Genomic DNA, 22,603 nt, shown 5'->3' on the forward strand with positions numbered 1-22,603 from the left:
TGGTCTGACGTTTCCCGTATGCGTGTGTGCTTTTGTATCCTTTGGTTACGGGTCAGGCTGGAGCACCTGTCAGCTGAGCGAACATGCCATCTGTGGCCAGGGCATGAGGACACGACTCTTAGATTGCATCCGCAGCGATGGCAAAGTGGTGGATTTGAGCGTGTGCGAGGAGGTAACCTTCATTTCCTGCCACCCCTCTCAGTACAAGTGTTCTCTGAGGGGGAATTAAGCACTGTGGGATTGTATTATGTCCTTCAACTGCATGCACTGCAAATCAGCCATGACTGTCCATTAACTCCCTACAGTATTGCTCCATATCCAGAAAATGATTCTTTCATTGGAGCCTTTTACGGTAATAGCCCCTCGTTGGCTCACGGCTGGTTCATCAGACAGAGATTGTGTGTGGTGTGGGGACGCGGGGTTAATGGCTGTCCCGCTGTTTTAGCTGGGCCTGCCTCAACTGTGGAGACTGGCGATGCACTGTGTGGTGGACTGTCCCTTTAACTGCATCCTTTCTGACTGGGCGCCCTGGACCGAGTGTTCACACACCTGTGGCAGTAAAGGTGAGTCACAGTATGTAATTAATTATACAGTACATATAATGAGGGCTGTTGCTCAGGAAACAGCAACTGTGCTATTGAGCAGGGGTTTTAAAAGCTTTTGATGTCAGGAGTCCCAAAATATGGTGAACCCCTTTTGATGTTTCTTAAAAATAAAACAAGAAGTTTACTGTGTGAGAAAATTAGATATGTTATTGAATTTGTATTGGCATTGTACTAAAACCAAAATCATTTTTGAATAATAAATAATAAATATGGAAATATGGAAAAAATTTAGCCACTGTTAAATATTAAGTGTGTAAACGTGATTCAGTTTAATTTTACAAATGTTTACTACAATGTAAAATGTTCTTACTTTATTTATTTATTTATTTAATATTTTTATTCATCTAGGAATTGATTAATTGAATTGATGAAACAATTAAGTAATTTATTATTTTTCTTTTGAACTTTCTATTTATCCTGAAATTCCCATTAAGTTACTTTTTATTCACAGGAATAAATTGCATTTTAAAATATATTAAAATAGAAAATGGTTATTTTTAATTGTAGTATTTCAAAAACTACTGGTTTTATTGTGTTTTCGATTTTTTTTCAAAAGACAGCTTTTCATAAATATTGTTTCCCTTCCCTGACAGTAACCCCGACTCAAAACATACAGACTTCAATTCTCAAAACTGCATATGTACAGTAAATCTGAAGAAGTCACAAATCCTTCTAAAGGTGGAAGCCCAAAATAGCAATCATTTCATTTTATTTAGAAGGATCAGGGAGAAACATGCTTGCAAATTAGAGTTTGCAATAATATTTAACGTTCCTGTGCAGCTGACACATTTTCATTTGCATGCAGCCTAACCCACAAACCTGTGCACTGGGGTTCCATAGAGATAAACACTCGGCTTGCTCTAGGCTCACACTATCAGGTGGTGCGCATTTACTTTGCATTCATTAACATGCCATGTCGGAATCCCTTTTTAATTATGGATGTTATGTCATGAATCATATTTAAGGATCGGCTTACAGGTTAATGACTCTGGGTTATGAAACCCTTGGTTTCCTGAACACGCCAAATGATTTATCAGTCAAAGGGAAATATTTATTTTACCCATTAGTGTTCTCAAAATTGCAGTTGTTAATTCAGAGTTTGTTTGCCTGATGGAACGGTGTTATTGCTTCATGCAATAAAAAATGTGCTAATTACTAGTCTTAAGAGCAACCCGGGTCCCTATGGTTCAAATGACCCAGCTCCTTAGGAGTTCAGCTTGTTTTTCTCTTAATTAGACACGTTCAACAGAATCTTCATTCGTTTTCATTCAGCCATCAGCTTCCTATCTCAGCCAGGCAGTTTACTTTTTAAATCCAAAGGGAGTTCTTCAGGCAATGCAAACAGGAATTTCTCAGCGTGTTTTCGGTCACATGCACGGGCGTAGAGATAAACGCAAGCTGTGCTGGCTGGAAAAAGAGAATTTTTTGTCTGTGTCAAAGCAGTGTTGTCTCTTGCGCACCTCGCCTGAGACCGAGAGTTTGGGGTTCATTATGTGTTGTATATATACACAGAGTTTTAATGCATTTGGAAGTGGAGCTCACTCTGTGCTTTTGCCTTTTTTCTTTCTTCATTCTAGCCCTCATTTCTCTCTATTCCTCCTCAACCCTCCTCCATCTCCCTACAGGATCAAGTAGAGATATTTCCTCTGTCAAATCACGTCATTTTAAGGGCTTCCTCATCTGGCCGGAGTGCTTCTGTTTTAATAAATGACGTGCTTGAAGCGGCCAGCTGTAGAGGCGGCTCTTGAAAGCAGCACAAAACATGAATTTGATGAGCAGTTATGTTGTGCTGTGAATATAATTTCAGTTTTTCTTCTTCTTGTTAAATGTTTAATGCTCGACTGGAAGGAGGGCTCTTTACAGTCAAACTCACTGGAGTGCAGATGCACGGTCACTCTGTCAGTTCAGATGTGTGTTGATAAAGTGTCTATATTTTCCCTTTTTTTCTTCAGAAGTTGGGAGCAAAGAGTGATGACCCCAAAATTGAGTTCTTACAAAAAGCTTGGTCCAAGCCTCAATGCTGTCAGCGTGCATGTTTGGGACAACCTGTTCTAGTTAACACTAATGAGTTGTTAGTCAGGCCTAGAGCTGCTAGTACAGTGACCTTCTATATGTGCCTGCATTTACTCATCCTCATGCCATTCGTTCTTCTGTGGAACACAAAAGTAGATGTTTTGCAAAATGTCCAAGCTGTTCTTTTCCATACATTGAAAGTGAGTGAAGACCAAGAGCTGTCAACTCCGAAAAGTCTTCTGAAGTCATATGATAGATGTGTGTGAGGAGCAGAGAAGAAATTAAAGTCGTTAATCATTCAAAATCTTGTGTTACAAAAAGAGTTTGTGAAAGAGTTTTATGCAGCTACAGCTTATTGTTCACCACAGAGAGTTTGTTCATTAATTAGTTCATTAATTTGCAGAACTATGGTGCACTTACAATATTTCCTAATTATAGGTTTGTGACTTATTATAGATCATTAATGTGTATATATCCTAATGATATTATAAACATATTTGTTACATTTCTAAACATGATGTTGCTGTTCGAAAAAAGGCAATATTATTTGTCTCTTTTAATGCATATAATAATATGCCTAAAAAGAGAGCTTCATTTATTTAATTTTTACAATATTTTTTTGGAATATAATGGTGAACTCTTTTGTTTTGATAAGTCTAATTGCATAGATAGAATTTTATGTGTCCTAAATAATTAATTTAATATTTTCACAATTTGACTGGGAATGACACACAATAAAAAAAAAATCTGTTTACAAATTATATTTACTGGTACTGTTGTCTCCTTGAAAAGCAAATACCCTAACTTCTAACAAATACACTATTTTATGGGATAAATATTAAATAATTAATTTCTGCCTTTGTTTAGATTAGTTTTAAACGTGCTTAAACTGTCCTGGATCAGCTTGAAATCCATGCTGGTTTAAGATGGGCCATCTCGGATGTCTGTTTCTGTCTATTCCTGAATTGTACAGTTGATAAATATTGCAACTATACAACGTGTGAATAATACATTTATCCACAGCATTGTCCCAAGCTGCTGGAGTACGCACTAATGCAGGCTTGATGTATTTTTAGCCCTTCCTCTGCCATTTGCCATTTTTTCATACATTGCATTCACAGATGTCTCTTCACGTGCGTCTCTGTTGCAGGTGTTATGACTCGCTCTCGCAGCGTTCTTCAGCAAGCTCATGAGGAGGGACGACCCTGCTCCTCTCAGCTCTCCCAGACCAAACCCTGTCCCATCAGCCCCTGCTACACGTGGCTTCTGAGCGATTGGTCTCCCTGCAGAGTGGAGGTAGATCCTGGGCAAAAATAATTGGATCTGCATGTATTCTGTACTTACTGGTTATTGCATATCACCTAACCTTAGGGCATTCAATCCATGTTTCGTATGACCAAGTGGTGTTGAGACCAGCCACCCGGCATGTCTATCTGGTGCTGGCACAACACTCGAGTTCTTTAATTGAATTTTGTAGAAATTGCATGCGCACATGCCGAGTTTGTGTGTGAGAGAGGGACTTTGTGTCATTGAGACGTGAGGTAACTGCTGATTAAAATCATGCTGCGATCCACGGTCTTATCATTAGAGGAGAACAGTGGCAGAGTTCAGATTTTCATCTCCTCTCTTCTGCTCTTCTCTCCTCTCTCTTTTGTATCCGAGAAGGATTTTAATTGTATGTCTCGGGGTTTTGCGCACGTCCCTGGAGTCGTGCTTGCCCAGATCAAAAGCTGTCCTCCTCACAATATGAACAAAAGAAACATTGCACACTTTTAACATGCATTTATGCGCTTTCTTTGGTGCTTGGTGTGATGGACACTTTCATATTCATAAACTTTATCACGTTTCTGTGATATGGGTGACATCTGTGGAAACACAGTTTCGCTTTTTAGTAGTTTGTGTTATTGCATACTGTACATTTCTAGAGGCATGCTAAACCACATATCTGAAAAGATGTGATTTGCATAGTTAACATTTGCAAGGCAAATTATGCTTAAACAGAAAACAAAATGCGTAACACATGAAATAACAACAGGAAGAAATGTGATATTGAGGTTAAGCGTTCCATAAACTTATAGAATCAGTATGTTCTATATTTATTTACACTATGCAGTTCTATACTAATAGTGTCACCTAGCAAGCATATTTTCATACAACCTTTGCAAATGCCCCGTACAATGATTTTTATTCTTAAAATGTCTTACTACTGTATCTGGGGTGCCTGGGAGGCTCAATGTTTAGACTTTTTTGGGGGGAGATAAACCTATGAAGGGAATACAGTAGTCAATGAACAATAAACTGGATTAAAATAATGTATTTTGACATAAAAGTCTTACAAACTTTATCTTTACACAGAATTTGTTTATGATAATTATTTTAGGCATTAAAGGGATAGTTCACCCAAAAATGAAAATTCTGTCATTTACTCAAGAATGTTGGTAACCAAACAGTTAATGGTAGCTATTGACTTCTGTAGTATAGAAAAAAAAAAAAAAAAAAACATTTACCATCAACTGTGTTTGGTTACCACATAGAGGCAAACTCCTCACCTTTCACCTTTTTGAGATCAAAATAGGTCACCTTGCTTAGATCCAATGAGAAAGTGTTTTATTTCCAATATGCTTTCTATAGTATTTTCTTTACTCTTTATTTTCAAAAACTGTCTAAAAAGGGTAGTATGTTATGTATTTGAGGTCTGAGATGTGGGAACGGTGAAGAGAGAGAGAGAGAGGGCAAACATTTAGCATTTTAGGTCAGCATTGCCGTTTAATCAGCCAATATTGTCTTAAATAGCCTGCATAGCACTTCATCTTTTATAACATGGGATTTTGACCACATATTTATTAGCAGAGGCGAACAGTAACTAAGTACATTTGCTTGAGTATTGTACTTAAGTACACTTTTTGAGCATCTGTACTTTACTTGAGTATTATTTTTCTGGAAACTTATGACTTTGAAAAAGGTTGGCAACCCCTGCTTTAGGCTGTGGTTTTAGTTTTCCCCCTTATTTTAAGTATAAATCTCACAAAAGTTTGTTAGACTTATAGCTAAATAAAAGCAACTTTTAAATTTTAAAATTATTAATGCAATAATTCTTAATGCAGTATTGCTTTTTTAGGACGTATATATATTTTTACTAGCAAGTAAGACAAGAATACTGATAACATTTTTTGCTGTGATAGTTGAAACCTCAACTGTGTGATCAGATCGCACAATTCATGAGAGATGCCATAGAATGTTTCACTCCCAGCTGTCAGTCATTCACTGTAATAAGCTCCTCTGTCTCGCTGCTCAAGGCTCGTCCAGATTAATGAGTCGGCCGTGTGGTTTCGTGCAGGGTGCAGAATGTGGAGAGGGTACGAGGGAGAGGAACCTGACGTGTGTGGTGCACTGGTCAGACTGGCCAGACAGCCCCTACCCTTCGAAAACGGCAGAGGATGAGAAGTGTGGAGACCGCGTGAGAAAGGAGAGCGAGCAGGAACTGCAGCAGCCGTGTTTCGTCCCCTGTCCAGGTACAACAACAACAACTCTTTTACCTGTTGTGTTCACATTTTGGCGCTCTTGATTCATTTAACACGTTTTATTGTTTCATAACCAGTGGCGGATGTTGATCAAGGAGTGGAACTCTCCTAGGAATTAATATCTGTCATGTTCAGTGAAATGAAATGAAAGTTTGTCAACAAGCAATGTCCCACTTTTTTTAACCTGTGAATACATTTCACCTTCAGGCTATCGTTGACTTGTGTTAGCCTTACTTCTGTGTCTCTTTTTATTTCATAAGTGTGCTGCATGCTCTCAGGGATGAACATATGTTGGGAGGAGCGGGGAAGAAAGATGTTAGAGTCAGAAAGGTAGAGACAGAACAGAGCGAGTCTAAAGAAATGAGCGAGTTAGAGAGGGTGGCATATGGTGTGCGGTGTGCGTTGCTGTATTATATGTTTCGGCAGCTCCAGTGAAGGATGAAAATAGACTGGCTTCATGAAGATGATGGATAATGAGATGCCTGGGCGCACAGATTGTCTCTAATAGCCATCCTGGCTGCAGAATCAGAAGGACGTCATGGCTGAAGAGTTAGTGCTAGCGTGCGCAGTCGCTGTGAATCGGCCTCTGCTCTGAAGGATTAAGAGGGCCAGAGATGTATGACCTTCAGCTAAGGAAGCGTTAAATGTATCTGAAGACTTTGTCATGCATTCAGTTCTATGACAGAGGATCAGATCAATCTCGTTGGCCTGCACAAGTAAAAAAAAGAGGGGTTTTTATTAGAGCTGAGCAAGTTAACGCATTAATTGATTAACACCGACGATGATTTTATCGTGCATTAACGCAGTTTTTTATTATTATGAAAGTCCATTGCTCACTGGCTCTGAATACACATACAGACAATCCGTGGGATGTTGATCAGTACTGGCTTGGGAGGGGCGTCATCACGCGTCTCAACCAATGAGAGCATTGAGAGAGTTGCAAGACTGCAGCAGGACCGTTGGATTTCCTTCATAAGTATCATAATGTCATGGTATTCATTTAAACTGCAGAACTGAGGTTGTGTCATCTACAGGGGACTGTCACCTCACAGAGTGGTCACAGTGGAGTTCCTGTCAGCTGACGTGTCTGGAAGGACGTAGCTTTGAGACGGTGGGCCGTCAGGCACGCTCACAGGCTGTGGTCATACAAGTGCTGGAGAATCAGGACAGCTGCCCTCACCAAGCCTTTGAGACACGTCCATGTAAAGGTACAAGCAGTAAAATATATAATATAATAGATATTCTCATATATACTATTACTCATCTTGAGTGAGTCATTTAATCATTCATTCATAAATTGCATGTGATTTTGTTTAGTTTTCTAATGTTTTTTCTTCAGAATCATGAGAGAACCACAACTTCCATTAGGAAAAAAAGAAAGAAAAACAACTCAATTTATCCAGTTCTATTTTGCACACAGACAGCTCTTAGAGTCCCGTTTTTATGTAGCCTGTTGCTATTTGTTTATGGTATTCAGATGCAATAAATGGTTTACAAAAAAGAGACACAGGATAAATGTTTGATATCACTATTTAATCACATTGGAATCGAAACTGGGAATCACAAAGAATTAGAATTTATAAAATTCAAATGATACCCAACCCTAAATATAATATAATATAATACAATAATATAATTACATGTGCTTTGTATGGAAGCCCATTTCTGATAAATATTATAATATAGGACAGTCATAATTGACTGTTGAAATTAGATGACTTTAGATGATGAAATTCTAACCTTTTATGCCATAATTATGACTTTTTATGGCAAAATTATCTCATAATTAATTACCAAAGCGTGAAATAAGTTTCCATAGTTTAAAATCTGATTTAAAATCAAATTATATTGAATGTGTGCAGTTTAAGTTTAATAAACTTTTTTTTTTTTTCGTCATTTGGGATATGACGTGTATATAACACCATTCAAGGTGTCCAGTATTTTCTGTGCCTGAGTACAGTAATTTTCATTCAGCTGACTGTGTGACTTCCACAGTGTACAGTAGTTTGTAGTGAATCTCCTGCTCCTTGTAAGTTCATCACCACAACAAAGATGTCATGATAGAAATTCAGTCCTCTCTTCCCACGACTCTCGGTTGTGTATCAGAAAGTCTCTTGGCATCTTGCTGATGCCTACATCACTGCTGTAACAACCAACAGGATACGCCAGAGATGTTCAGACAGCACTGTCTAAACAAATGAATTGCATTTCATTATTTACAAAATGATGGCGCAGGCAGTCAGTCCCACAGATCAGATTTTAAAGGTAAATTGAATTTGAGTGAACAAACCCAACGTATCCAGTGGAGCTCTGTGAGAGAATTTTCTAATATTGATCAAGCCAATAAAATATTAAAGTAGGGTTTTTGCAAGTCTATACCTTGGGGTCAGTAAGACTTTTTTAAAGTAAAGTATTTAATTAAAGAAAGTAATATTTTTATTGAGCAGTGATCCATTACATTTATCAAATGTAACAGTAAAGACATTTATAATGTTACAAAATGTTTCTGAAATGCTGTTCTTTTGACATTTCTGTTCATAAAAGATTCCTGAAAAAAATAAAATAAAATATATCATAGTATCCACAAAAATAAGCACAACACTGTATTCAATATTGACAGTATTTTTTTATGTTTTATATATGTATACACACATATACACAGTGCCTTGCAAAAGTATTCATACCCCTTAATTTTTTCACGTTTTGTTATGTTGCTGGCTTATGTTTACCTGCTTTACAATACTTTTTTTCCCCGCATCAATCTACACTCCATACACCATAATGACAAAGCAAAAACAGAGTTGTCACAACTTTGTACATTTATTAAAAATAACAAAACTAAAATAAGTGCACTGCATTTGCATTTGGCAATTATCTACCATTCTTCACCTCACGTCTTCTCCTCTCAAGCTCTGTCAGGTTGGATGGGGCAGACACACATTTTCAGGTTTCTCCAGAAATATTTGATTGGGTTCAAGCCTAGGCTGTGGCTGTGCCACTCGGGGACATTCACAGAGTTGTCTATAAGCCACTCTTGCGGTGTGCTTAGGACAGTGGTGTCAAACTCAATTCCTGGAGGGCCACAGCTCTGCAGAGTTTAGCTCCAGCTCACACCTGCTTGGAAGCTTCTAGTGATCCTGAAGACCTTGATTGGCTGGATCAGGTGTGTTTGATTAGGGTTGGAGCTAAACTGTGCAGAGCTGTGGCCCTCCAGGAATTGAGCTGTCATTTTATTAAGATGTGTGTGCCTTTCCAAATCCTACCCATTCAACTGAATTTGCCACAGGTTAACTTCTCTCGAAGTGTAGTAACATCTACAAGCGATATGAATGCTCCTGAGCTAAATTTCAACTGTCCCAGATAAGGCTACGAATACGTATGCAATGGAATCATTTTTTATTTTTAATAAATTTGCAAAGATGTTAAAAAACAGTTTTTTTGCTTCGCCATTATGGTGTATGGAGTGTAGATTGAAGTAGAAAAAAGTAATCTAAAGCAGTTTAATATAAGGTAGCGACATGACATAAAATGGGGTATGAATACTTTTGCACTACATATACTGTGTATATATATATATATATATATATATATATATATATATATATATATATATATATATATATATATATATATATATATATATATATATATATATATATGCAAGTGATGAAGGATTTGTATATATATATATATATATATATATATATATATATATATATACACACACACACAGTGTTGGGGAGTAACTAGTTGCATGTAACAGAATTACGTAATTTAATTACAAAATAAATGTAATTGCAATTAGTTACAGTTACTGAGAAAAAATGTGTAATTAAATTAGTTACTTCTGAAAATGTTAACGATTACAAAGGTATTTTTTGAAGGTATTATTAAATAAAGGTATTATTTGAATTTTTCACACACACACAAACACACACACACACACACACCAACATACAGATTTAATTGACTTCTTTCATAAATTGCATTAACTGCTCTAAAGTATGACAGATTTTTTCAGAAGTTTAGGACACATGTTTATTCGATAACTGTTTTATTTCCTATTTGGGTTCATGTACATGCTTTATTTTTTAATATTAACTGTTTTTTGGGGTTTTTTTAAGGCATTGTCAGATGCAAGTATTTCTCAGCATAGCTATGCAAATATTTGATTTCAAAACCAGTATCATAGCTATTCTTTCTTGTTAAGAATTTAAGTCTGTATTTAACCTCAGAACGATCTCAAAGTAAAAACAGGTGCTAAAGTCTGACTTCGTGGTGGTTGTGCTTTAAATTTAAATGATTATAATCGTAATTCAAGTGATGAAGGATTTTGAAAGTCTGACAGTAATCAGTGTCGAGTTCTACTGTAAGGTTAACCCTGCCTGCCCTGCTTTAAATGTTTCAAAATGATTAACAGTTGAAAACATTCGTTAAGTAATCACATGTAATCAGTTACATTACTTTAATAATGTAATTGAAAAGTTACACTACTTATTACATTTTAAATAGGGTAACTTGTAATCTGTAATTTATTACATTTCCAAAGTAACCTTCCCAATAATGTGTATATATATATATATATATATATATATTCAAATGAAAATGATATATAGTCCTCTGTGTGTGTTAGTAGGTCAAAGTGCAGTTATGCTTGCTCAGAAGGTTATGTGTGTGCGTGTGTTTATATGTGTATATAAGCCTGCATCAGCATATAATGTCTGCATTTGGCTATTATCACACCTGACTGCCCAGTGCAAACCTAATGAGTGTCTCTCTCACTGTATGGGGCCGCAGGAGGGAAATGTCACAGTTACGAGTGGAGGACCAGCGCCTGGAATGACAACGAAAGATCAGTGTGGTGCCAGCGGTCTGATGGGGTCAATGTGACAGGTAGCCCACCACTTACATTGAGACTGAGAGAATGGCAAATATTCTGCACTGACTACACTTACAGAAAGATCATCTAAAGACCTGTCGTCTCCACATGACCCAAAGTCTGTCCAGTCATCATTTACCGCCCTCGTGTCGTTCTAAACCTGTCTGCTGTTTACAGTGGCACACAGAGGAGACTTTCTGAACAGTCTTAACATCTTGTGAAGTCCTTAGTGACCAGAGACTTTGGAGAGAACTCTAAAAAGAAGGAAAAGAGAAATAGGAAAGCACCATAAAGGCAGTCATGCACCGTAATCCAAGTCTTCTGAAGCCAAGCAATAGTTTAATGTGACAAACAGCCATAAATCTGAGTCATTATTCCTGAATATTATGGCTTTACACAAAAATATTAAGCAGCACAGTTGTTTTCAACATTGGTAATAACAAGAAATGTTTCTTGAGCACCAAATAACTAATAATCATCACAGGGATAAATTCCATTTTATAAATATTAAAATAGAAAACTGTTCTTTAAAAATGTTAATAATATTACATAATACCTAATAATTGTTTTACCTTTGATCAAACAAATTCTGCCTCGGTGAGCATAAGACACTTCTTACAAAATCATTAAAGGGGTCAAATGAGGATGCTAAAAATAGCACTATTTGTGTATTTGGTGTAATGTGTTTTTACACGGTTTAAGGTTCAAAAAACAGTGTCATGCCTTCTTTCTTTGCGTGTACATTTGGGCGGTATTATGCAAATCTTCCAACACAGTGAAGTGGATTGAATGAGCTGTTTTTGGAAGGCGTGGTTGAGTCCAGTGTTGCCAAGTCTGTGGTCTTCCCTTGGAATTGGGCGACTTTAAAACTGTCTCCGCGGGTTGTTTTTCATGTTGATTGATGATAGATACTTTATTAATCCCCAAGGGGAAATTCAGAGTATTCAGAAGATATATTCAAATGTCCACGGGTTTAAGTGACCCCAATAACGTGATATTTAGCCCATAAAATGCTAATTTTACCAGGGGAACACTGCCAAAAAACATGTGTTTTACCCACCGGAACATAATTTTTACCCCTTGAAACACGATTGGGCGAGTTTTGCATGAAAACATGGCAACCCTGGTTGAGTCTTAACTTTTAGAAAGAATATATCTTTGGGTTTGAGACTTTAATCTTTGCGACTTTATGAATCTCATCACAGCTTGTAACACTCCAAAGAGAAAGGAAAACGTGAAATCGTGTCATATGACCCTTTTAAAAACCACCAGCCCCAAACTTTTGAATGGTAATATACATCAATAGTTTTTTTTTTTTTTTTTGGTCAGTTTCTCAAACAAAGTTATCATACGGCCTTGAAGACTTGGAAGTAAGTGCACAAGTCATATGGTCCCCTTTTATTGGGCTTTTACGGTCCTCTATGGAGCTTGACGGCCACTATGAACTCTTGTTGAAAGAAAAAGGTAAGATACATTCTTCTTTTGTGTTCCTGTGAGAGAATAACAGCATACGGGTTTGGAACGACATGAGGGTGAGTAAATAATGGCAGGATTTTCTTTTTTGGGTGAATTATCCTTTTAACTAGTGTTGTAGTCAAGACCACCTGATCCAAGACCAAGACAAGATCAAGACCAGACCAGCATTGCTCAAATTCATCGAAAGGATCCACATTTACTGCCTGAGAAGTGCCTTATTTTTAAAAATTAAATACCATAATAAGACACTTACAGAGCTGTTACAAATCAAATGAAATCTCTAACAACAAAATCCATCTTTGCACTGCAGTGGTGGCACAGAAGCTGTGTCTGAATTGGTACAAATGCATAATGTTGAGAATAATGTTAAAAATTGTTTACTGAATGTTTTTATAAAAGCATTTTCATTTTTTTTTTCAAAGCAGTTCTCTTGCTCTTGTGATATTGCTTAATTATATCATATTATAATATAAAAATCCACATCTCATACACTCAAGCTCTTATACTCTCAAGCACTTTTTTTGCAACAATATCTTGAATTTTGTGGGTGTATGTATTAATTTTGGTGACGTTTCTGACCCGGTGTAACAGTATAAATCGTTTGTTCTCAGCCAGGGGCCGGGGCCACTTTGGGGCCTCAACAAACTTCCAAGAGGGCCTCAAGATGACTTAAAATTGTTTAAAATAAAACTAAACAAGCATTAAAATGAACTAAAACAGGTAAAAATCTAAGATATTTCTTAGTATTTGTTTATGAATATACATCTTTCTAGTCACGCTAAGCTCTAAAATATTTAGTTTGAGTGGGAAAAAAATGGTCTTAAGACCGGTCTCGAGTACTACAATACTACTTTTAACCCTAACGCAGAACGGCAGGCTGAAAATTTGTGGTTTGAATTTGGCAGACCTTGTCTAGGACAGTTTAATAGCACATTCAACATTTTCCCTGTTCTCGCCCTCCATTTCAACAGACATCACCAATAAACCAGCGCTCGTCTGAGAACGAACAATATAAATGTTTTAAAACATTGTTTGATTGTGGCACAATGAACACGGTCTAGATGGCAAGCTTTCACTTGAGCATTAGGAACGAGAACGAAGGCTTTCGGGTTGTGCGAACTGCTGTAAATAACAGAGAAAGGTGATCTTATCTGAGTACGGAATCGTCTCGGGCAAATATAAGCTGTGAGAGGTAATCTCTTCTGCTTGAGAAAAGCCAGAAGCCAGGGTATTAGTCTCTGATGTTTTGACATGTAATTTTCTATTCCAAAATTACAATCTTCCCTGATTGATCAGAAGCTGTGATGGGTCCTTTAAGCCATTAATCAGGTGTGACAGCACTTTTATCTGGCTATCAATAGGGAAATGGCAATAATTACCTCTGTTTTTTCCTCTTGGAAGGGGGCTGCTTTCCACAGAATCGGCCCACCACTGTGCGGCACTGTCACCCTCCCTGCACCAAACCCTTCTCCCACTGCAAGCAGGTAAACACACTGTGTGCAAAGATACCTTCCTGTATTTGAACCATATCTATTTTCACATTAATCCGCCATGTAAATAACAAGACAAATAATACGTCCTTTAGTTTGTATTTAATGGCTTGCTATTAGGGAAATCATAAAAGGAGGCATTTCAGGCATGTGTAAAATTTGCATAATTGCTTTGAATAGAGGACAAAAATATTAAACTCACAAAACTGTACATTGACTGCCACTTGCAGTGCATTGAATGCAACTACATGCAACCACGTTTTTTCCTGCACAGGAGTACTGATAAAAATATAGATTTTGTCTTAAAGGAATATTCCGGGGTTCAATAATCGACAGTTTGATCGACGGCATTTGAGGTATAATGTTCAATACCAAAAATAATTTCAACTCGTCCCTTGTGGAGGTTACAGGGAGGCACTTACAATAGAAGTGAATGGGGCCAATGTTTGAAGCAGAAATCTGATGCTTACTGTAAAAAAATTAATAGGAGCATTTGTGTTAAACTCCTGTGTATTATTTGAGCTGCGAGTTTCGTCATTTTTGCAGTTGTTTTAGGGTTTTCGTTGTTACATTACCATGGCAACAAATTTGTAAAATTGGATATACTACACAGAAAAAGGGATTTTGGTCATGCTTTATATTAGGTGGCCTTTACATCAAAAACTAAGTACAGAGTACTTATTGTGTTCATATTATATTGCAAAAAGGTTAGGGACAGGTTTGGTGGGATGAGTAGGTTTAAGTGTGGGATAACTATACATGTAATTACAGAAATTATTTACAGATGTAATTAAATGCAGGTATTTTTCACAATATAATTACAATGTAAAAACATGCATGTACACAATAAGTGCATTGTATCAAATTATTAATTTAAATGTAAGTACATGGTAGCTAAGGCCACCTAATATAAGACCGGGATTTTTGGCTATACTATTGAAACTGAGTATTTTAACATTTACAGATTGGCCCTATAAACAGTGCCTCACTGTAACCCAGCGATGAAAAGGAGGGACAAACTGAAATGAGTTTTTGTGCTTTCAGCGTTATGCCACAAGTACTGTGGTTTGATCTGAAGTTGCATTAAACGCAAAGTATTTCTTCAAACACTGTTTATGCGGTGCCTGAGTGTGGCCCTCACAGCGATGGTGTCTGTTTCAGAGCGGCGTGTGCGGCTGTGAGAAGGGCTACACTGAAGTGATGACCACACATGGATTCCTGGATTACTGCACCAAGACCCCAGGTGCTGACAACAAAAAGGCAGATGTGAAGACCAGCTCGGGAAGATTAAAACCAGGCACCACTCAGATCCAGGACTTCTTCGGCGAGTGGTCCCTGCAGCCGCTCGGCCCAGGTATTTGAAATGCAGATGAAGGCCAGGCTGATGTGGGCCAGAGGAGTGTGGCTTTGAGTTATAGCAGAATCGCTGGACGCCTTTATGAGACTCCAGATAGAGGCTGATGTAGAACTCTGTTTAATGCCTCAGTGTTTATACCCTATTGGAGCTATGAGAAAAGCTGCACTGGACAGAGTCTCATAACAGCGTGATTTGTATTGCCCATAACTTGACAGACAGAGTTGCTTTATTGCTGGCTGGAGGCCATTTCTGATTAGAAGTGAATTTAGCGGCCTGTGGTACAACAACTGTGTGCTGTAAGGTTACCAGTAGGTGTGGGTTTCAGGCTCTAGATGGAGGGACAAAATTCAGAGAATTACCAGTACTTTTACTTGCAAATGTACTTTACAAGGACTCCTCTGTCTGAAATATTGTTATGTTATATTATATTATATTATATGTGACCCTGGACCACAAAACCAGTCTTAAGTTGCTGGGGTATATTTGTAGCAATACCCAAAAATTCATTGTATGGGTCAAAATTATACATTTTTCTTTTATGCCAAAAATCATTAGGATATTAAGTAAAGATCATGTTCCATGAAGATATTTTGTAAATTTATTACCGTAAATATATCAAAACTTCATTTTTGATTAGTAATATGCATTGCTAAGAAATTAATTTGGGCAACTTTAAAGGCGATTTTCTCAATATTTAGATTTTTTTGCATCCTCAGATTCCAGATTTTCAAATAGTTGTATCTCAGTCAAATATTGTCTGATATGAAGTATAAATCTCAATTTCGAAACTTTGACACTTTAGACTGCTTTTGTGGTCCAGGGTCACATATTATATTATACTGTTTTATATTATATTATTCCATGCGATTTAGATTTTTCTTTTATTATTATTATTATTATTATTATGATATTTTGGATTATATTATGAGCATACACTACAGTTCACAAGTTTGGGGTCAGTAAATATTTATTTATTTATTTTTTCAATAAATACTGTTATTTAGCAAGGACACATTGAACTGACGGTAAAGATATTTATAATGTTACAAAATATTTTTTTCTATTTATCATAGAATCTGGGGGGAGGGTGCATTACAGTTTCTACAAAAATATTAGGCAGCACAATAATGATTTCTGAAGGATCATGTGACACTAAAGAATGGAATAATAGGATTAAATTACATTTTATAATATATATATATATTTAAATAGAAAATAGTTATCAATATTACTGTTGTGTACAGTATTTTTGATCAAATAAATGCAGCCTTGGTGAGCGAGAGACTGGTGAGCAAAAACATTCAAAAAATGTTACAGTCCCCAAACTTTTAATAATGTTTTATTAATTGTATTTTGGATTATATTATAAACGCATTGAAATTCAGACCTGTGTTGTAATGTTTGTTAGCAGCTTATTAAACCAGGTGCATTCAAATGCAGCAGTACCTCAAGTGACCTGCCAAATATTGTTTGATCTCAAACTGAGATTGTGCAAAAATGTAAAATAAAAATACAATACAATAAAGCTAAACTAAACATTGCAATATGTAATTGTAAAATATAACAGAAAAGCATACGGCTCCATGTTTAGACATTTTATAGGCCAGAGCAGTTTTAACAGGTCCTTATTCCATTTTTTTTTTTTTTTAATCCACCAGTGGGCTTCTTCTCTGAATTAAAGTTATTCTAAAGTGTTACAAAACTTTGCAGGATCTTCTTTTGCTGAGAGTAGTTTTTGCATCATCTGTTCTGTGAGTCTCAAAGGATCCAGGTCTGTTGCTACAGGAGAAGCTCTCTGTGCTGCTCATCAGACTGTCGTCTTTTGTCTTTTATCTGCGAGATGTGTTCTGAGACCTTGTCATATCAGTTATACAAGCATCTTAATGGCTCTGTGGCACACACCTCGTTCTTTGGAAGATGGTGAAACAGTTTCTTTAGGTACATTGTCACCAGTGTGAATGTGCCATCTGTTGCAACAGGCCCCTGTGCGGAAACCACAAGCAATAAAAATGATGCTCCCATATATTTCGGTGGTGATCACACTCCTGTTTTCTGACCACACAGATGGAAGAATAAAGCTTTGGGTCTATGGGTTAACAGCTGGAGGATTCATTCTCATATTGTTCATTATCGCTGTGGCCTTTCTGTTTTGGTATGTATGCTATCAAATTTTAACACACTCACCATTGAATGGAAAGACAATACCTGTTTGAAAACAGTCATTATTTTGCTGTGATTGTGGTTGATGAGAGAAATTGCACTTCACCTGTTGACTGTTTGTTGACTTGTAACCTTTAGTCTGACTTAAGATAACTTGTTGCTGCCATCTAGTGGTAAAGTTTAGAAATAAAATAGAGAGCAGCTGTGTGTGTGTGTGTGTGTGTGTGTGTGTGTGTGTGTGTGTGTATGTATGTATATGTATATATATATATATATATATATATATATATATATATATATATATATATATATATATATATATATATATATATATATGGCCCTGGAGCACAAACCCAGTCTTAAGTCGCTGGGGTATATTTGTAGCAATAGCCAAAAATACATTGTATGGGTCAAAATTATCAATTTTTATTTTATGCCAAAAATCATTAAGATATTAAGTAAAGATCATGTTGTAAATTTATTACCGTAATTTATTACCTATTTTTCAAATAGTTGTATCTCAGCCAAATATTGTCCTATCATAACAAATCAATGGACAGCTCATTTATTCAGCTTTCAGAAGATGTATAAATCTCAGTTTCGAAAAATTTACATTTAAGACTGGTTTTGTGGTCCAGGGTTATATATATATATATGTGAAGAGTTCAGATGTAAAAGCTTCTAAGTGGCATCTGAAATTTTCTTCCAGAATTAGCATTTTTCTCAGGCTTCTATGTTTACGTTCAGTTATTGCACTTCAATGGCAATGAAAATGAAATAAAGTGAAATTACTAAACTTACACATAGGAGCCTAAGAAAAATGTTCATTTTTGAAGAAAATTTCAAACAGCACTTAGAAGCTTTTGCATTTGAACTCTTCATATGTGACCCTGGACCACAAAACCAGTCATAAGGGTAAATTTTTCGAAATTGAGATTTATACATCATCTGAAAGCTGAATAAATAAGCTTTCCATTGATGTATGGTTTGTTGGACAATATTTGGCCGAGATACAACTATTTGAAAATATGGAATCTGAGGGTGCAAAAAAATCTAAATATTGAGAAAATCACCTTTAAAGTTGTCCAAATGAAGTTATTAGCAATGCATATTACTAATCAAAAATTAAGTTTTGATATATTTACAGTAAGAAATTTACAAAATATCTTCATGGAACATGATCTTTACTTAATATCCTAATGATTTTCGGCATAAAAGAAAAATCGACAATTTTGACCCATACAATGTATTTTTGGCTATTGCTACACATATACCCCAGCGACTTAAGACTGGTTTTGTGCTCCAGGGTCACATATTAAACTTCATTGATCTCTCTTTTTCTTCTTCTCTTTATGCCAGCAAACCGTCCAAACAGAGTAAAAGTGCGTCTCCACCACAGAAGCCCTTGACTCTGGCCTATGACGGGGATGTGGACATGTGATCGAGATCTCTCTGACTGTACATTCAAAGCACAAGCTGGACTACGTGCAACATTTTAATATGTTCATCTCTCCGAGGCACACTTTGGATTTTGGAAAAAAGAAAAGGAGTAACAGATAGACATCAAAAAACAATTCGATCTTGAAATCTGCAGCGTACATAAAACGTTGTGTGCACAACAGCAAGGACAAAGGTTTTGGATCAGTGGTGAAAATCGTGACATTTAAAGAGGGTACGAGACACAGCTGACATTCCATGGACCAGATGGAGGACTTTGACATTTTGTTGCCGTGATTTTTCTTACATCGAAAAAAAAAAAAAGGACGAAAAAAAAAACACACACACAAGTTCAAGTTGTGCCGAATCTATTGTATCAGTCGCATTAAAAGTGTAGTTCACCCAAAAACGTAAAACGGTGTCATCATTTACTCACCCTCAAACCTGTATGACTGGATCATGACCAGACAACACAATCATTGAGTCCAATTAGTGAATAAGTCATTCAGAACAGCTTTGTGAACTGAATCAGTCACATGACTCAAAATAACTAAGATTCTTAGTGAAAAACATGACTTGAAGTTTGAATGTCTCACAAAGTTATTGTATGAATAAGAAGGTTTGAAATATAATGTTTAAGTTGTATGTATAAATTGTACTTATATTATTCCATAATTATACTTTTGCATCCTTTTTGATGCTTGAAAGCTGCAGTTGCTGTTTATAATTGCACTGACAAGAACAACTAGTACAGTATTAAAATGTATCCGTTTATGTTCCACAGATGAAATAAAAAGTCGTACAGGTTTGCAGCAACTTGAGGGTGATTAAATAACAGCTTTTTCATTTTTGCGTGAACTACCCCTTTAAGGCGATCTGAAAGTGACTTTTTAACAGAGAACAAGAAAAGACTGATGTGTTATGCACTATATTAGTGCTTCGTCATTCTTTAGTTCCCTCTTGATTTATGTTCAAACCGATTTTCTAGTGTTTTTCATTGTGATGCAAGGACTTTGCTGTAAACTGTTGTTTTCGTGTGGAATGTCTCCGAACGTGTGTGTGATCCGCACGGTAAACCAAAACACAGCTCATTTAGACGCTGCGAGAGGTTAAGGTGATGATCTGCTCGTGTGCTGCTTCCACACGCCTCAGCTTGTCCTTTAACCTCCGTCTAGCAGCTGAAAGATTGATGAGGTCTGCTCCAACACCAGCAGATAATGAACTGTGTTCCTGTGACACGCAGAAGGGATTTTGAAAGCGGCTTCCTGCAATATCCTGCGGTTAGAGGAACTCATTTAGCACAGATACAGTGGACCAATGCGTTTGTGTAGAGTCTGCATGAGCATAACACCGGGAGAGGTGCTTCAAAACTATGAATGTTCATCATTTTCAATAAAGTACAGGTGCTGGTTCTGTATTTTAATAATATCCCTGCTAGTCCTTTTTTGGCTTTATTGCCTGACTTCTTGCTGGCATAATTGTCTTGACTATCTGTTTCAAGACCTACAGTGTCAAGGTTCGCTTCGCTCCTTGTACTGCCACGTGACAAAACTTTTCTTAAATCTCAACAGTCCTCATTATAATAAGATAACTTGTGGTTTTTATGCTACGCAAGACTTCTGGTTCATGGGGTCTTACTCCACCGAAAGAATGTATTCTGTATGTGTTTCATACATGCACATGTATTTTTTCTTTCAGTTTTGGATTTTGTTCTTTTTGTCCCATCGGTGTTTCTGCTGCCGTCCGTGTTGGCTGCTAAGTCTACATCAAGAACAGAACAGAACAGTTCTTCTCTGTTTGAGACCCATCCGGATGATCTGCTGCTCTTAGACCGATTACATCAAAAAGCTTTGGAGTATTTCTAAATTAGTCCACTGATGTGAGAAGCTAAAATATGTATAGCTTATAATAGTTTTATTTATTTATTTATTTTTTCAGGGGTTGCTGACAAACCCTGGGGGAAAAAAACAAAAAAAAACAGCTATATATATATATATATAAATATTTATTTTGAAGCCCAATTGTGCGTGTGCATGCTGGATTGATTTTGTCATACACTGGATTATTCCAAAAGTGGCCTTGCATTTTTATGGAAATTTGCTCCTATAGTGACAAAGTCAACAGTGTGATTTGTTCGTTTGATTTCCTTGGTTTTTCTTTGTTGCCCCTTAGAACTGACTTGTTTACATGGCTTCTTCTTCTTCTAAAATGTTCGGTATGCTCTCAGAACTATATACAGTTGCCTGTAAAACACTGACCTTTAGTTTACATAGAACTTTCTGTTTTAATTGTGTGTACTTGAAGAGTTGAACGAAAATGCTAATAAATTGTGATACTCTGTGGGAAATGTTGTTTCTCGTTAATCATATGTTAATCTGCATCAAAGATGGATGGTGATTTCAGCTATTTGGACAGAAATTAGGTAAATTGTATGCTTTTGTACCATATAGATATACCTTTAAGTTCATAGCTGTCAACACTTTTTTTCCCCCGTCTTTTAAATCATATGTAATTCATTAACTAGGAGCACATTTAAAGGAATAGTTGATGTGAAAATGAAAATTAGCTGAAAATGTACTCACTATAAATTTGTTTTCTCACTGGAACAGATTAGGAGAAATTTAGCATTACATCACTTGCTCACCAATGGATCCTCTGCAGTGAATGGGTGCCGTCAGAATAAGAAGCCACAGATTTTATTTAAAAGCAATGGTTTAAAGTAAAAAAAATACAAATTACTTTATGGATTTAATACAAACAATGTTAATTGATTGACTGGAGTGGTGTGGATTACTTGTGGATCATTGTGATGTTTTTACACTGTAAAAAAAAGATTAAAATAATTTGTTACCCCACTGACTTATTTTTTTTTTAGTTTATTCAACTAAAATATTCCAGTTGTCCCTTAAATTAACATTGAGTAACTTAAAATTTCAAGTTGACTAAACTAAAAAATTTAAGTCAGCGCGGTAACAAATTATTTTAAGTTGAAACAATTTTTGGAACAATTTTTTTTTTTTTTTTTTACAGTGCATCAGCTGTTTAGACTTTCATTCTGACGGCACCCATTCACTGCACATGATCTGTTGATGAGCTAATTATGTAATGTTGAATTTTTCCAGATCTGTTCGGATGAACAAACAAACTCATCTGTATCTTGGATGACCTGAGGGAGAGTAAATTTTCAGCTAATTTTCATATTTGGATGAACTACTCCTTTAATAAGACTGTCCTTATGAAACAATATTCATGCTCATGTATAGAGGTCCATATTCCATTTTTAATACCCATCATAAACCAGCAGATGGAGCAAGATGGAAACTTAGATGAAAGATGGAAAATAGAAACAGAAACAGATGAAATAAAGCAGATATTATAACACAAACAGTCCTGTTATTGTGTGAATACATATGTAAGAGTATCTGGAGTAAACTGAACTGTGTTCTGTTGTCTGGCCGTGGTCACACAGCACTGAATGTCTTTAATGTGCAGCCCATCAGATCCTTCCACTTCAGGATGTTGAATCGTTTAAATCTTTTGTTTAATCAGTTTTTATTAGTAAAGCCTGTCATTTCTGCTCAAGGATGAGATGAATTTAACCAGACTTGTCAGTGCCACCTAGGGGACACGTGTCTGGGTGGTGTGATTCTGTCAGGCTTAATTTT

At 36.4% G+C, this 22,603-nt stretch overlaps 1 protein-coding gene across 6 annotated transcripts in view; it reads left to right on the top strand.

Annotated features, from left to right (window-relative positions):
• thsd7ba (thrombospondin, type I, domain containing 7Ba) overlaps positions 1–21,285 on the top strand; it is a 250,151-nt gene extending 228,866 nt beyond the window's left edge. For all 6 annotated transcript variants that reach the window (XM_058788088.1, XM_058788086.1, XM_058788091.1 and 3 more), the window contains 10 exons: positions 57–172; positions 446–563; positions 3,769–3,914; positions 5,956–6,130; positions 7,174–7,347; positions 10,937–11,032; positions 13,896–13,978; positions 15,146–15,338; positions 17,406–17,493; positions 18,861–21,285. In XM_058788088.1, coding sequence (XP_058644071.1) covers positions 57–172; positions 446–563; positions 3,769–3,914; positions 5,956–6,130; positions 7,174–7,347; positions 10,937–11,032; positions 13,896–13,978; positions 15,146–15,338; positions 17,406–17,493; positions 18,861–18,942 — 1,271 coding nt within the window. In that variant the 3' untranslated portion in view covers positions 18,943–21,285. The remainder of the gene's footprint in view (positions 1–56; positions 173–445; positions 564–3,768; positions 3,915–5,955; positions 6,131–7,173; positions 7,348–10,936; positions 11,033–13,895; positions 13,979–15,145; positions 15,339–17,405; positions 17,494–18,860) is intronic.
• The last annotated feature ends 1,318 nt before the right edge of the window (positions 21,286–22,603 follow it).

This window comes from Onychostoma macrolepis, chromosome 09 (genome assembly GCF_012432095.1).
Source record: "Onychostoma macrolepis isolate SWU-2019 chromosome 09, ASM1243209v1, whole genome shotgun sequence".
NCBI classification, from domain to species: domain Eukaryota; kingdom Metazoa; phylum Chordata; class Actinopteri; order Cypriniformes; family Cyprinidae; genus Onychostoma; species Onychostoma macrolepis.